A 16,623-nucleotide genomic window follows, 5' to 3' on the forward strand; every position below is an offset into this window, starting at 1 on the left:
TCTCAGGCATCTATTTGTTTATGCAGCTTCCATCACTTTAAACCATTAGGGTCGATGTACTGTTTTGTAATATATTTCAGAGTTGTAATTATGGAGTATATACCACACAAAATTTCCTTCTGGAATCATTTGTGGGTTATGAATCTGGGGAGGATAGCTTACCTTCGAGAACTATTGTTACAGGTGAGGGACTATTTCTCTACCTAATAACAGTGTGGGGCACAGGGAAATAAAGTAATTTTCCCAAAGCACACAATTAGTTAAGTGAAGACTATACTGTTACCCAGATCTCTTGTTGCAAAGCAAGCCTTTGCCCATGTTCACTTCATCCATTGTGATCTTGCTGCTTAAAAAGGCAACAGTGGTGCAGCACTTAATGCATCTTTAACTATTTATCTTTTCTCCACCCCATCCGGTTTGTTAATAAATGATAACTATGCCAATGTGCCAACATAGTTGATGACAACTCTTGCTAGTTGCATGTGCAAATTGATTGCTATGTGAGCTCTTTTGTTTTTTATAGTCTTTTTTTGGTCAGTTTATGCCATTTGTCCTTTGACTGCCTCATAGGTGTGGTACAGTACCGGCTTACTAGTTTACAAATTATTTGTGGTCTCCGCTGTCATATCTTTTTCCTTCTAGTCCAGGTCTCCTATTCCAAGATGGGCTCTGCTCTTGCTAATGCCCCCTTCCCCGATCTATTCAGTCACAATTCACCCTCCTTTCATTATTCACCATTTACTGCCCTTTTGCTTTTTTATTTATCATTTGCAACATAATGGGGTGTACGAGCATTCCTGAACCAGACAACAATCCACATGAGGATTCTAGAACTAGATCCAGTACTGTGGATGTGGTCACAAAAACTGAATACAATAGTCCAGATGAGGTCTCACAGACGGTGTGTACTGGAGTAACATTGCCTTAATTTTCAAATGTTAATATCTCATTCTCTGCACCCATTTGACCCATAGTCTTCCCACAGTCTGGCCTTCTTGTTAACTTGCAGCTTAAGATAACTGTTTTACTACACAGTGACTGACTTGGGAAATGCTTTTATCGCTTGCTATTTCACATGCTACAATATTATGCCAGATTGTTACAAGTATTAAAGGAAGAACGTCCTAGAAAATCCGTCTTTTCTACATGGCTACCCCAGATTGTTTGCCTTTTGATGGACCCTATATTTCTGCTTGCTTTAGAACTTTGTGTAGTTTACTGATGTTATCAAAGAGTAGAATGCTGGTGCTTCCCCTTTAAACATGGTTGAATTGGCTTATTCCTAATTACAACATTTAACTTGTCTGGTCTGTAAGTTCCTAGTATATAGTGTACCCAGGGCCTGGGAGTAAAGTGCCACTATTATTACATTCACTCTAGTGGGAGTACAAACATGTGGAAGGCCTAGCTGTCTATGTAGAAAATCACAGTACAGATTAAAATACTACACACCTAACTTGGGAAAGGGTACAGCCAGAAAAATAATTCAACAACTCATTTTAATAGCTGATAAGATCTAGTTCAATAATGAAGTCATACCATGGCTGAGCTACTATGGCTTAGAAATAGAAGGGACGGGAGTCAACAACATGCACCCACCCACACAAGAATGAAGTACAATCTGACCCCTAACATCCCATACGTGCTAGCCCTCTGGAAGAGACCTCTGCCGGATGTAGGGAGGGGAAGGAGAAGTGAATTATGGAATATATTCTTGTATCTGGTTCCCTGAAACGATTACTGAAAGTACCAACATTGAATGGACTGTGTACAGCGATTCTCTTACTAATGTGATAGCTAACGTTTTCTTTTTCTTGTTTGTTGAAAATGAGAATAATAATAAAAATATTGAAAAATACAAAAAAATACAAAAATAATTAAGTCAGACTTTTTATAAATATTACGGTAAAGTCGCTTTCAAAAATGTACCTTTTTACTGTCTGGAGCTCCTGGAGGTTAATATGCATTAGCTCTCCGACAGTATCCCAGCCAGTGATTAGCCTACAATAGGTGTGAAAGGGTTGTGAAATGCCTCCCAGGAACAAAAAATAGGGTGATCTAAAAAGCTAGAGATGACTCCTCTGAGCTCATCATAATATGCAGAGTGGGGCTTCCTTTTTACAGCACAGTTCCAAATCCTCCTTGACAGGTCTATTAAGCCACTTGTAACACTTGGGACGCACTTGTAAGCTAGAGAACACGATGCCTAGACAGGTCTTGTGTATCCTCTATCTGGTTGCTGAAGGATCCTGCTGTTGTCTTACCGGACGGCTCTGTCTGAATTTGTTGTTGCTGTAATGCCTGCTTCAAATTGGATTTTAGATGTTAGATGTGGGAGGTCATTACGATTTCCATAGTACACTCCTCACTCACACTCCCAGCCTCAGAGCCCACGTTTAGCATGGCTGAAGACCTTTGCCATCTTGGATTTGGCCTTACGACTTACATGTTGGGCCTTTTTGCAGCGAGGGAAACAGAAACTACTGCAAAGGTGGGTAAGTCAACGCATAATAATTTTTACCCCATTGGTTTGGGAGAGCCAGGAGTTACCCCAACCTAATCGGTAGTGCCAGGTATAAATGTGAAATCCCCAGGCACCCTCTTCAAAAGAAAATTGCACCTGCTTTCTGTAACTTGAGAAGAGCCCTGAAGGACTGGACTGACTCTATCTTGTAGCCAGGACACAGTGGACTCCAAGGGTCTGTTGGCTGATCTCCTTTGTGGTAAAAGGAGACCATAAGCTGCACAAGCCTTTTTTCCTGGAAGAACCCAGCTGGCAACTTGCAGCTGGACGTGGACTGGAACCTGTTGTTGACCTCTGCCTGACACCCTGTGAGTCTCTCCTCAGTTCCTGGGGGGGATACTCCTGTGATTGGTTGGGATTTAAAAAGATGTCAGGAGTTAAGCCTTTTTCCAGGGTAACCTGGTTGGGTTATCTGACCTGCACTCCCTCATGGTTGGCCTCAAATTGCGCTTAGGTCCCAGTCTACTGCGACCACTGACTATCAATGAGGCTTTGTGCATTTTGGGGCTGCTTCTGCTTAAACTTTAAAACCCCATTCCTCTGGTTTCTGTAATTGGATTTTTGTCATTGAGGTGCCAGTATGTTTATTAAAATGTACTTTATTTTTCTAATTTGTTTTAACAGTGTCTGTATAATGCATCCATAATTCTGCGGTTCTTAAGTGGCACAATGAGTTGATGCAATAACAAATCAAGCATGGAGTCTGTTGAGTACAGTGCACACTAGTCTTTGTACACACACAAAATCTTTATATGGATATCATTATGCTCAAAGTGGATACACATACCAAAGGAGTGTGTCTTGGAATTTTAATACTTAATTCAGACGATGTGTTTGGCAACAGTTGACCTGGTTTTCTTTTTCTCTCTGGTTTTCTTTTTCTCTTCGGTCCTTTTCTGAGGTTGTGTTTCTAACCCTTAGGGTCCGTACCAGGACACTCTGGAATTCATTTTGAGCAACAGGGATCAGTGCAAGAACTTCTGGAAGATCTGTGTGGAGTACCATACCTTTTTCAGGCTCCTGGACCAGCCCAAGCCAAAACCCAAGCCTGTGCTATTCAGTAGAGGTTCTTCTTTCAGATATAGGTATGACTTTCATATGGCCTACCCAAGATCTGAGCTTTCATTCATTGTTGAGACGGCAATACGTCCCTTAAAGTGTGCTAACCACGCCAGGCATATCTCTGTTCAAAATTACCATGCTTATATGCTAGTCTGAAATTCAGTCCTTACTGATTCACCATACCCAGTCACATTACCTGGAGGAAGTCCGGATAGGATAAAATATCTGAAAGTACTGTGCCATAAACATAGTCTTAGGACTTATGCCAAAAATGTTTGCCCTTGTTAAAAAAAATAAAAATAATCCCCTCTGTGCACTGACATAGAAGTTACAAATGTACTCCCCTTCATAACAGTGCCCAGCAATATTGTGGCAGTGGGTTCCCAGTTAAACTACAACAGCTAACCTTTCTTACTGTTATCGGCTAACACTTTTACTATTAGTAGGCAGAAAGCACCAAGACCACACTGCGCTGGTCTTGCAATTGCTGCACTGATTACCAATTAAGCTGAGTGAAAGCTAAAGCTCGTTGTATAATGGATTACTCACATTGGGGACCAGTGCACAATAATCAAATAACAACTATGAAAAATTACCATTCCAAAAGGCCAATTATTACTGTAAAATGAAACTTTGGAAGAATAAAAGACCTACCTCACAAGACCTCTAGAACATAGTAACACTAAAGAACAAACTTTCACTTATTTTTTGACATCTTTTTATATAAACTAATGAGTTAAGAACCCAACCTCCTCTTCTGTCAGGCCTGAATTCAGTTTGATTGCACTGTGGCTACCATCAATAACCATGTAGCAAAAATTCATCTTAAATATCATGTCTGCTTCTAAAGTGAGTGTCTGCTAGAGCTAAGAGGGTTTCAAGCTACTGTCAGATTTAATATGCTCTTTCTCAGTCTTCTTTGAAGAATGATTAATTTTCAAAAATGATATGATATTGGGTTCGAAAACACATTTGTTTCAAATTTCTCTCATCCACACTGTTCCCCGACAAAGGGCCTCATTATGATGGCGGTCGGACAAGCGTCCGAGCCCCATCATTTCGGTCAGGTGTCCAGCCAACTATATGTCGGTGGTTCCGCCTGCCCGATTACAATGCAACCACCATACAGGCTGTCGGAAAACTGCACTTATCCATTGCAGCTAATGCTGCAGCCCTAGAAAAGGGCTGCAGTGGAAAAGTGCAGTCAAACATCCATGCACCGTGTGCCAGGCTCCATGTGGTACCCGGCACACATTGCGTGGATGTTTAGGGTAGCACCACATGTGCCCCCCTGGGCCCACAGCGGAGGCCCAAGTGAGTCCTGCTAGGGGCCCCAAAGTCTCATTCCGACTGCCTTCACATGGCAGTCGGACCACCATACAAGGGCAGAGGGTCATCATAATCCCTACGGCAGAGCCTCCGCAGGCACAGCCATCATTGTAGGGATTACGCTCTGACCAACAACCCGACAGGCTCCGACGTCAGTCAGTCCGTTAGCCCGCTGCGCTGCGACCGACCGCATTATTCTGTGGCGGTCGGACCGCAGCCTGAGATGTTGGATGGACCGTCATCATAATCGGGTCCATCATCATCATTATTGTTGAGGATTTGAAGACTCCACGTTATGGATTTATTTTTATTATTTTGTATTGATGTGTCACCTTGCAATCACCCGGGGTGCTCTGCAAAACATCATCAGTTTAATGCAGTATTTCACAGACTACTTCTTGTAGATGTTTTCATATGCTCCAATCACCTTTCTCAATGACCCTCCCCATCTCTCTTTAGGGTTTACAGATGCATAAATGTCAGCAAGACACAATGATACCACTCCTGCCTCACCGTTTAACTTGAAACAAACAACAACCCAGAATACAGTGAGCTGATTTATTTTATTTTTTTAAGTGAAGCATGGAGCTGAGCAGATAGTGCCCTGCCAACATTGAGAACTTTGATAAACTGCTCCAAATCCTGCACCTTTTTACCCAAACTTCTGCTCCAGTCTGGAAGGATTTGATCTCTGCTTATAGTAACAAATGGATGTTGATTTTTTCTTATTTGCAGTGGGCGAACGCAGAAACAACTGGTGGATTATGTCCGCGACAATGGAATGAGAAAAGCTCCATACGAGAGGTAAATGTTCATTTTCACTGGGTGTGATTGCGCTTTGAATTCCATTAAAATTGGGACTACAACGTTCATGAGGCCATAAGCGTAGTGGACAGAGAATCAGTTGTTTTAAAAATCCATATTTCTACAATAGGAAAGTATTCCCACCTGTTAAAAATGTTTAAGGACATCTTTTTCAAGCAGTTTAGACCTGAGCTTAGGTCCAACAGCACTATATTAAAATATTATGTACACACTGGGTAACGTTCCTTGGTTTAAGTATCCACCTCATCCATACCAGTATCTAGAGGTTTAGGGGAGCTAATTTTTTTACCTGTGTTTTCTTTGTAATCGCACTTAGTTTTTTATTTTGAAGTTTAACCAAAATTCTAGTGTTTGATTTTTTTAGAGCAGTTGGATTACTTCAGTCTCTTTTTTCAAATTTCTCAAAATTGCAATTAGATTTTTAATTGTTTTTCTATCTTTTTAAATTAAATTTAGTACATATATAGAAATTTTCTGTGCACACATTTGTATAGTCTTTGAGTCTCATTACAGATACGCAATCTTTATATGATACTTCAGGCATATTTTATTGCCTGTCCACACGGATAATCCAGCTGTTAGGAGAACTGTATGGCTATGGTTCTCTAATTATCTTTAGTAGGCTGTTTAGCCAATGTATACTGATCACAACGAATCACAAATTAACAAAAACAATTCACTGGTGTCTTATGAAAAGGTATGGTTAGCGCACCTTTTCAGATGCAAGGAGTTTGCCTTTTTCTTTTATGCAATTTTTAAAAGTCTCATCTTTGAAGTGGGAGTCAATTGCTGCGGCATGCATGTGACAAGGATCTTAATTAGTGACTTATTGAGGGTTATATTAATATACGTCCAGTTCCCTCACCTCCTTTCTGGTCCTCAACCAAACCGCCATTCGAGTGTAGTGAGCCCATTGAGGACCGAAGCCCCAATCATTCAAGCAGGCGGAATATCACCATTGATAGAATCAAGTTGTGCCACACATAATTCATCACTTTCTCTACCAATAGGGAATTTGCATAGGCCCCCTGCTTCCTCCTGGTGCACAACAGTACATTTGCTTGTCACGGAGGCCTTGGCTGCCTCCTCCCATTGTTTTTGTTTCTTTGCCTCACTGGGATTTCCAGGTCATTTTGATGGCCCTTTTTGCAAATAGTAACACTAGATGGGCAGACATGCTGTGGGTGAGGTGCCATTTTAATCAACCGTCTCTGGCGTGGTATTGTTCCTTACAGTGACATGTGTAATCGTTTCCTGCATCCTAGCCCAAAACAAGGTAATACCACATCATATGGTAAAAGTTGGCTGGATCTGTGTGACAGTGGGAACAGCTGGCCATGTCGGTGGGTTACAGCTTATTAATCTTGTGAGGGGACATATACGATCTGTGTAATTGGTAAAATTGTATCTGTTGGAGTCTGACATTATAAGAGACTTTCTTGAGGCATTCTAGGATCATTTCACAGTCCTTATCATTCAAGGGGTGATGCAGGTCTGTCTACCAAAGGGGTTTCAGTTTATGTAATGGGGTGGTGACTAATGACAGTAAGGACCATTGGAGCCATGTGACAAGTTTGCAACCTGTTACCATTCTGAAAAGAGTCTGCATATATCCTTGCGGGTGGATCAGAGTTTGTGGCATACCAGGTATTGGACATAATGGCAATGACCACCTTGTGGGACAAGAATACTGCCGATGATATGCTGGAGTTTGTCAAGAGGACATTGAAGGGCGTCAGAACCCCGTTCTTGAACATGTGCCCCACTTTGGTGAGTCTGGCTTGCTCCCAATTTTGTTATTGCTATATATTGGCTTTCACCGGCAGTTGGATAAATATTGTTGAGAGGGGTGGTAAATTAGGAACATATGCTGCGATATCAGTCACTGTACTAGTGATACTCTATTGGCAGTATTATGCCACTTCCAGGAAAGTGGGTGAGTTTTTCTGTGACCTACTTAGACAAGGTGTTTGATAGAGACTTCTAGCTGTAGATTCCTCAATAATCCTCAAGTGTCAGATTGGATCCGTACATTTTTTGGGAGCAGTACCCTTGAGTGCCAGTCGTTGGCGGTGTTCAGCTCCGTATGACGTCCGCACCGGAAGTGACATACACGGTATCTATAAAGGCACCACCACAGTGTGCTGATGTCAATTCCTTTCTTTCCACGCCAGTCAGCACAGAACCGAGATGAGCCATGTCCACTCTTTTTTGACAGACCTTTTTTGACGAGTGTTTTTGGGCACTTTGTCTCCTGTTGCGTCTAGGATGTCCGCTAGGAAGGCTGGTTTCAAGCCATGTTGTGCCTGTCACCGACAGATGGTGACGGACCTACATTTGATGAGCCTCTGGTGCCTGGAGCGTGACATTGATGCCCAGACATGCACCCCAAGGCCATGAGAGAGTGGTCCCTCAAGTTCCTTGCTGCTTGATGTGCGACGCCGCGACGCTCACAAGCTTGTTCGAGAGGAAGGTCCTGATATCGATCACAGCCCCACTCCGTATGCTCGCAGTCGAGGTCGCCGGGGAAAATCAGGTAAAACTCCCACAGGCATGAGAAGAGCATGAGTTCAAAGAGATCTTTGACTTTGTACACCTGTGGGAGTCATCCGATGAAATGAGGAAGCGTCTGTACTAAGGGCTTAGCTCTGTGGTGAAGCCTGCACCTGGGCTGTCTCCTTGGCTCTCAGAGTGTACAAGAGCTTGAGCTTCCCCTTCCCAGTTATGCAATTTTTTTTAGGCCATTCACCTCGTATTTAGGCGGCCTGTCCGTGCTAGAGCACCTTGGGGATCCTACTGGTCTTCTGCCAACGGGTTCGCCCACAGTGCCTGTTGGGCCCCTTGGATCTGTTGATAGATTCGTAGTGGCACTGGTCGAGCCACATGGTCCTTCCCCCGGTCCCTGCTCCAGGGCCAACGCCTCATGGTGGCGTCATCTCCATCGTCATCCCTACTCTGATGCAGAACCGGATGAGCATTATCTGACGCTGGCTCCAGCGCTGATGGGGCAGACGCCCCATGATGAAGCCCGTGGCTTATTCATATAAAATGCCTGGATTGGGGGGGACTAATGGGAGGGGTCTGCAGACCCTTATATATACCAGTAAGAAGGAAACGAGAACAACTGGTATGAGGTTTTAGTTGATATCAGTGAACTGTACACCTCCCCAGACGCTGGCATAGTTTGTCCTCCTATTGTGGCTACGGAGGAGGGGGCCTCTTTCCCAATGGTGGTGTGAATGGCGGCATAGGTCCTCGACCTTACACTGCCCTAACTGGCAGTCAAGACAAATGTCTTGACAGAGGTGCTTCAACCGGGAGTTGCCCCTAAAGAACCCTTAGTCCCATTTAATGAAGCCCTTACTTAGAAGGGGTGGAAATGAGATTCCTTTTGGGGGTGGTTGAAGACCACGTATAGCCCTTGCCCGGTGTCAGATCCTACCCTTCGATGGCGGTATGACTGATCTTCACCTCTACTACATAGCCACCCGGCTTTTGTTTCTCCACGACTGGTTTAATGAGGGTTGGTCTGATCCGGCCTACAAAACCGAGCTCAGGACCCTATATTCCCTCAGATCCAGGAGTTCATATACGGAAGCCCAATCCCCATAGCAATACCCTTGATCATTAGGGCGGTCCTGACAGCATGACGCACGGAACAAAAAACAAAGCCAGCAGACACCTCTCCGGCAGGGAAGATGGCTGAGAGACGTGGTGGCTCTTACAGGTTTCCGATGGTAGGACAGCATCGCCATATCACTACTGGGTGATATCTGGGTGAGCGACCACATTAGGACATTCCAGGATCTGCAGGGACGTTATACTCTCCATACCTCGCAGTTCCACAGGTACCTGCAGCTACGTAACACCCTCAACACACAAATTTCAACGGGCACAGCAATCCCACTGGAAGCTCAAGTTATGATGGGAAACCTGGGGAAGGGTGGGGTGTCCCGAATATATTGAACCCTGATTAACAATGGCCTGGCAACGCTTGACCCACTCAGGACCTGCTGGGAGGGGTGGGTGGGCCCCATGCAGGAGGAGGACTGGCGCAATGCCCTTATGGCTCCCAAGACCATCACAACTTCAGCGAGGCTCCATCTCTTCCAGCTATACTATTTGCACACTGCTTATCTCACCCCAGAACGTCTTCACAGGACGGGTCTTCGTTCCTCTCCGGGATGCACGCGCTGTGGTCATGAACTGGCAGACTTTTACCACATGATCTGGACTTGCCCACGTTTAGCCCCATACTGGACTGCAATAGAGTCTGAGCTCACACACATCCTGGATTGCCAGGTTCCTCATTTTAGGAGTACTGGACGGCCTAGATGGGTCCCGCTCTGACAAACTGTTCCTAGGGACAGCCATCGTAGTGGCCAAGCGTGACATAGCCACTGCATGGGCTCAACCTAAACCCTGAGTGTATCGAAATGGCGCCAGGGTGTGGGTTGGTATGCCATGCAGGAAAAACCCTTATTCGAGGCACAGGGTTGTCCAGCTAAATACCGTAGGGTGTGTGGCAAATGGACCAGTCAACGTATATGACTTATAGGGAACCCTACTGATGTATGATATTGTAAATTTACATGTTGTTGGTGATGAATGAGAAGCTTACCAATACTCCTTACGTTTACTATACCTTGTACTGCTGTGTACTTCAGATCAATTGTGTCACGGTGCTTTCTGTTTCATGCAAAAATCAATAAAATTGTTTATTAAAAAAAAAAAAATGAAGCCCTTACTGATGTCCTACCCGGGGCCTGGTCCAAGCTGCGCACAGAGGCTTCTGTGCATAGGGCAATTGCCCGCCACCATCACCCCGCCACAGGGGACCCCACTTTCTTCACCCAGCACCCCACCCTGGAGAGCTTGGTGGTCTAGGCCTCCACCTCCAAAAATAACCCTGGCTCATTCCCTACAACTGCACCGAAGAGGGAATCCAAAAAGTTGGATACCTTCGGGAAGAGGATGTTCTCTTCCACCAGCCTGACATTGCGCTTGGTGAACACAGCATTCTTCTTGGGCCGATATTCTCATGCCATCCGGGACTTGTTTACGCAAGTGCTGCCCATGGTCTCTGAGGTGACCGAGCCATACTCTATCAAGCAATTGCTGATGGGGGGGACGTAGCCAAGTTCACCATATGATGTGGGCTGGATATGACCGACTCACTGGTCAGAGTGATTTCATCATTAGTGTGCTTCGACACCTCTTCAGGCTTAGAACCACTGGCTTTTCAGGGGATGTCCAGGCCTCACTCATGGACATGCCCTTTGATGGCTCCCTGTGTGTAGAGAAGGCAGACTCTGCACTCGAGTGCTTTAAGGACGGCAGAGCTACGGCCAGATCCTTGGGCCTTTTCATGGCCCCAAACCAACCCCAAACTACCTTCTGCGGCCACAGAAGGGACTTCCAACCTTGTCTGTACAAACCCAGCAAGCCAGAAAGCAATCCTCACAATCTTTTAGTGGCCAAGGACATGGTTACCGTAGACCACGTGGGAAAGGCAGTCAGAGGGCGAGCCAGTCGCAGCCTCCAAATCCTTTTAGTATGCCCTCTGACCATCATGAGCATTGAGTGGGGGGCAGGATACCCCATCACCTGCACCACTGGCGGTTAATACCATCCGACCGTTGAGTTTTGCTGCTTGTCCAAAAGGCCCCTTCCCTATGTGACCATCCCTCACCCATGCCGCCTACTTTTGAAAGGCAAACGGAGGACTACCTCTCCTTGCTTCGTCAGGAAGTGTTCTCTCTCTTGGCCAAGGGCGCTATAGAGAAGGTGCCGGCATCAGAAGTAGGCTGTAGTTGCCATTCTCTTTTTTTTTTTTTTTTTTTTTTTTTTTTTGAAACCGTTTATTGCAATCTCAAGTATATACAAGTATGGGCCTACAACCTTCCGGCCGGCCGCTAGAGTGACAGGAGCACCTGACAAACTTACAAAAGGGCACTTGGCGTTGCAGAGAAGTAAATCAGGAGGCATCAACAACGTGGGCCACATGACTCTAAGCCCACAATACGGTTTCATTTTATACAAACACAACAACATAGAAAAACCACACCCGCAAGGCAACCCGCAATCGAAGGTAACGACACGTGCTCCTCAAATGAGGGACCCCGACCATCCACAGGAATCTAAAGAGGGGGAAGGGAAACAAGTCCAGGACTGGGGGAACTCTGTGCCCGGGGCTGGGGGAGGGGGTCAACTAAGGGGACGGAGCCGGTGAGGCAGCAGGCAGCAGTGGTGGCTCGCAGATACCCCCGCGGTAGGCGTTCCAAGGGCCCCATATTTTCACCCACGCCCCAGGCTTGCCCCTTGTAGTTGCCATTCTCTCTACTTTTTGGGCCCCAAAAATGAAGGAGGACTTTGTCCTATTTTATACCATGGCCTTTTCAATCTCTTCCTGAAAATAGGAGAAATTCAAAATGCTCCTGCAAGTCCTCTCTGTACTGGACCCAGGAGACTAGATGGTATAGCTGAACTTGCAGGGCGCTTATTTTCACATCCCCGTCCTACCTGCCCACAGGTGTCATCTGCGGTTCATGGTAGGCCAAGATCAATTTCAGTTTGCCATGCTCCCTTTTGGCCTTAAAAGAGCCCCTCGGATGTTCACAAAAGTGAGCGATGGTGGGAGTTGCATCTTATCTGCGGAGATCAGGGATTCCAGTCATTCCATACCTTGACTATTGACTGTTAAAGGCAGGCTCGCCCAAGGCAGTCATCTCCCACCTCCAGACTACAGCGAACCTTCTACACTTTATGGTGTTCTCTATCAATATGCCAAAGTCACACCTGACTTCCTCTCTGTAGCTTCAGTTCATCAAAGCTGTTCTGGACATAGTGCCGTTTCGGGCCTATACCCTCCTGAGCAGCGAGTCCAGGATGTTTGGTTATGATGCCAATGTTTTAGCCTCTATTCTGGATTTCAGTGAGACTGACCCTGAGGCAGTTGGGCCTCATGACCTCCTGCATCCTTCTTGTGACACATGCCCCCAGGCATTTGAGGGCTCTGTAGTGGGACCTGAAGTTCCAGTGGACACAACGTCAGGGGAATCTCTCGACATAGTCCAGATCTCGGCGGGAACTGCAAGAGATCTACAGTGGTGTTTAACAAACCATGATTGGGTTAGTGGTGGACCCCTCTCCCTTCCCCAGCCAGAGCTGAATGTAGTGACAGATGCGTCTATGCTTCACTGCTGGGATGGGGCGGCCATCTGGAAAAGGTGGAGATCAGAGGACTCTGGTCTCTAGCGAAAGCTGGTTTCCACATCATCCGGTTGGAGCTCTGATTGATGCAACTGTCATTGAAGGTTTTCATTACTTCAAACAGGGTAAGGCTGGTTCAGGTGTTCACAGACAACACCTCTATCACGTGGTACTGCAGCAAAAAGGGTGGGGTGAGGTTATGGAAACTTTGTCAAGAGGCTCTGTGCCTCTGGACATGACTGGAATATTAGGGCATATCTCTGGTGGTTCAACACCTGGCAGGCTCTCTCTCTGATTACTGGGACAGATAAACTCAGCTGTGGATGCCTAGCAGATCACGAATGGCGTCTCCATCTGTAGGTGACGCAAGGTCTCTTCCAAGACTGGGGAGAGCCTTGGTTGGATCTGTTTGCCACCATCGAGAAAGCACAATGTTCAGCAGTTTTGCACGCTAGAAATTCAAAGCCAGCTCTTGCTTGGAGATGCTTTTCATCTCGAGTTGAGCTCAGGCCTCCTATACACCTTTCCGCCATCTGTTCAGGTTTGTCTGACCTGCATACGGGGCCCAATTTGTCAACCAACAATCTCCACAACCATTTGTGCTGCTAGGTAATATAGTTCAAAGTTCGGTACTCCTAGGCCCCCTGATCTGTCCATTGTTTCATAGTAGTTAGGGTCACTCAAATTCAGTAGCAAACTATCCAATTCTTTAAAATGATTCAATGGTAATATGCTAGATGCATTTGTATAATAATAGAGGAGACGAGGTACCATTATCACTTTAGTCAACTCAATTCTCCCCGCCATTGTAAGAGGAAGGTTGTGCGAAAAGGAGATTTGTGACCAGAGGGAGCTAACTGCCCTTCTTGTATTTCACTCTATGGTATCAGAATTGGAAGAGGAGAATTGAACTCCCAAGTTTGTAGAGGTGGAGGTTTCCTCTGTGAGAAGCTTATATCCCATGTCCCAATTTGATGGCTCCCTAGGTCTTATTTGGCAAATGAAGGTTTTATCCTGGGAAATAACCTTTACAACGCAGTCATTACATCGCACTACCTTTACAACGCAGTCATTACAACGCAACATCCTTTACATCGCATGTCATCACAATGCAGCCATTACATCGCATGTCACTATAACGCATGTCACTACAACGCAGGTATTACATCGCATGTCCTTACAACGCATATCATTACAACGCATAGTACCCCTACACTATCCAACACTTACCCTACTGTTGCACCCACTGGAGTTAGAATAGTAATTTTTACCCCTACTCTATCCAACACTTACCTTAAATGCAATGTAATGGTATGTGTTGTAATGGTATAATGTGATGTATTGGAATGCGTTGTAAATGTCGTTTCTAAAAATGCGTTGTAATGACATGCAATGTAAAATAATGCGTTCTAATGGATGTTGCAATGTAAAAACTTTGTTGTAAAGGCATGTGTTGTAAATGTTTGCGTTGTAACGTCATACATTCTTTATACCAGTTCACCATTAGTGCTGATACGTTACCAAAGGCGTTCAATTCCCCTATAACCTCTTTAATGTTGGTTTTCTGCATCTTGTAAATATAAAAAAAGATCTTCAGCATGCAATACAGTACATCTTTTGCTGTGCCGTTGGGCTTCCCCCACTGCTTTCCAGTCGAACAATGTCTTGCCCCAGGTATTTGACTGCCAGAGCAAACAATAGGAGAGGAGACAAAACAGCCCCGTGTGGTGCCCCTGCCCACACTGCATTGTTCTACGAATTACCTACCTATACGGAACCGAGCAGTTGGGAGAGTATAGAGAACTTTGATCCACCCATGGAATGCATCGCCGAGACCGATCAAGTACCCGGTGCAGGAACCTTCAACTAAGGGAGTTGAGTACTCTCTCCATATCCATCCAAATGACCGCCGTATATACTGCGATGTGCTACGGCCTGGTATGAAACCATTTTGGTTGGCATGAATTAACTGTGCCTTATGCGGTAAGAGCCAATTTGCAATAATCTTGCCAAGTATCTTGTAGTGTACATTTAATATTAAAAGAAGGCATAATGATGACAAATCTTCACAGGGCTTTCCTGGCTTTAGGAGCATAACTACCAGCGCTTCCCGAGTTAAGTGGGGAGCTACCCAAATTCAAAGGCCTCATTATAAAGTGCAACCAGACTGGGCGATAATTGATGTATGAAATTCCAGGGGAAGACCACCAACTCCCAGGCTGGCTAATAAGGATATTGTGGCTTTTACAAATTTTTGGATATAGATCAACCTAGATCTGTTCTATCTTGAGGTGTCAGATTTGGAAAGGTAATGACTACAAGATAATAATCTAATGCCAGATTCCGAGCCCTTATCTGTGTTGGTGTAATGAGCCAATCTGGTTAGAGTCCCAGCCACAAAAAAAGCGACGTGGGGAGGTCGAAGCTTTGTTTTCGGGCAGCCAAAGCCTGGAATGACCTTCCTGTCCACATTAGAAATGCAATTGTCCAATTGGAATGTGGAATAGCGCACTCCTAGAGTATACTTTGTAGCTGATTTTAATCGTGGTTCAACTGAGTAATTGGTGCAGGGTTGGTAACCCTTCTGAACTCAAGGGTATATGTTGATTAGCGATGCGGTATTTCCCTTAGGAGTAACGTCCCCAACCTTGCACTCTTCGGAGGATCTTTCTGATGTAGTTTTCTGTTGTCTGCGTCGTGCGTATATGTCGGCCCAGTTGTAGACCTCTCCCAGTCTGTAATCCATTGTATCCCTTTTAAACTTTCTGATTTTTCGATCATTTATTTCTTTTGTGTAATTGTCCAATTGTTGGTTGATGTCTTTGAGTACTTCATCCCATTCGTCTTTAGTTAAGTTAGTACTTAATTCTTGTTTCAGTTGGTTGACTTCTTTGTTTAATTTGTCAATTAGTTTTGCCAATTCCTCGATTATCAATAGAATTAGATCTAATGAGCATTTGTTAAGTATAGCAAACCACTTTTCAGTGAACCTTGTGTTGTTTTTGCAGAGGGTCGTTTTGAGAGATATCCTTAATCCACGAGGGATGCGTTGTACCTTATGATATTTGATTAGCGTACTTGCGTGTAACCGTTGGTTGACTATACGTTTTGACATGTATAATAATTGCTTGATGTTTGACTGGGTTGATCCCGTGCTAACACCTGTACTTTCAGATTCTTGGATTAGAGAATAGATGCGGTGAGTGTCTTCTTCCGTGAATACGAAAGTTTCTGCCCTTTGATCAATGTACTTTCAGAAAAAAGGCCCCTGAAGAAGGGCAATGCCCGAAATGCATTGGGCACACATTGATACTATGACATTAATAGTACGAAACTAATTTAAGATAATGGAAATATTGAATACGAGATTATCATTGTTGAAATTTACCAAATAAAGAAAAGAACATATTGAATAACATTGTGAAAAACTTTATTGAAATCCTCCCACGAGTGCAAGGTTGGGGACGTTACTCCTAAGGGAAATATCGCATCGCTAATCACATTAGAAATGCCACAGATCTTTTAGCTTTCAGGAGGGGTTTGAAAACATGGCTTTTTGATAAGTAACTCTGCCTTTGCCGCTCTTGCCGAAAGGATAGGTAACTAGCGCTAGGACACCCTTGGGTAATCCCTGCGCTCAATAAATATCCGTAACATAACACAGCATAACA

The 16,623-nt window shown here is 44.8% G+C and overlaps 1 protein-coding gene across 4 annotated transcripts in view; it reads left to right on the forward strand.

The window, feature by feature from the left end:
- Positions 1–16,623, forward strand: part of FARP2 (FERM, ARH/RhoGEF and pleckstrin domain protein 2) — a 1,344,877-nt gene that overhangs the window by 598,679 nt on the left and 729,575 nt on the right. For all 4 annotated transcript variants that reach the window (XR_014970597.1, XM_085634160.1, XM_085634162.1 and 1 more), the window contains exons 10-11: positions 3,446–3,609; positions 5,651–5,719. Coding sequence is in view for 3 of the 4 variants with exons in the window: in XM_085634160.1 (XP_085490286.1) it covers positions 3,446–3,609; positions 5,651–5,719 (233 nt within the window). In the remaining variant the exon portion in view is untranslated. The remainder of the gene's footprint in view (positions 1–3,445; positions 3,610–5,650; positions 5,720–16,623) is intronic.

The sequence above is a fragment of the Triturus cristatus genome, chromosome 11 (assembly GCF_964204655.1).
Source record: "Triturus cristatus chromosome 11, aTriCri1.1, whole genome shotgun sequence".
NCBI lineage: Eukaryota > Metazoa > Chordata > Amphibia > Caudata > Salamandridae > Triturus > Triturus cristatus.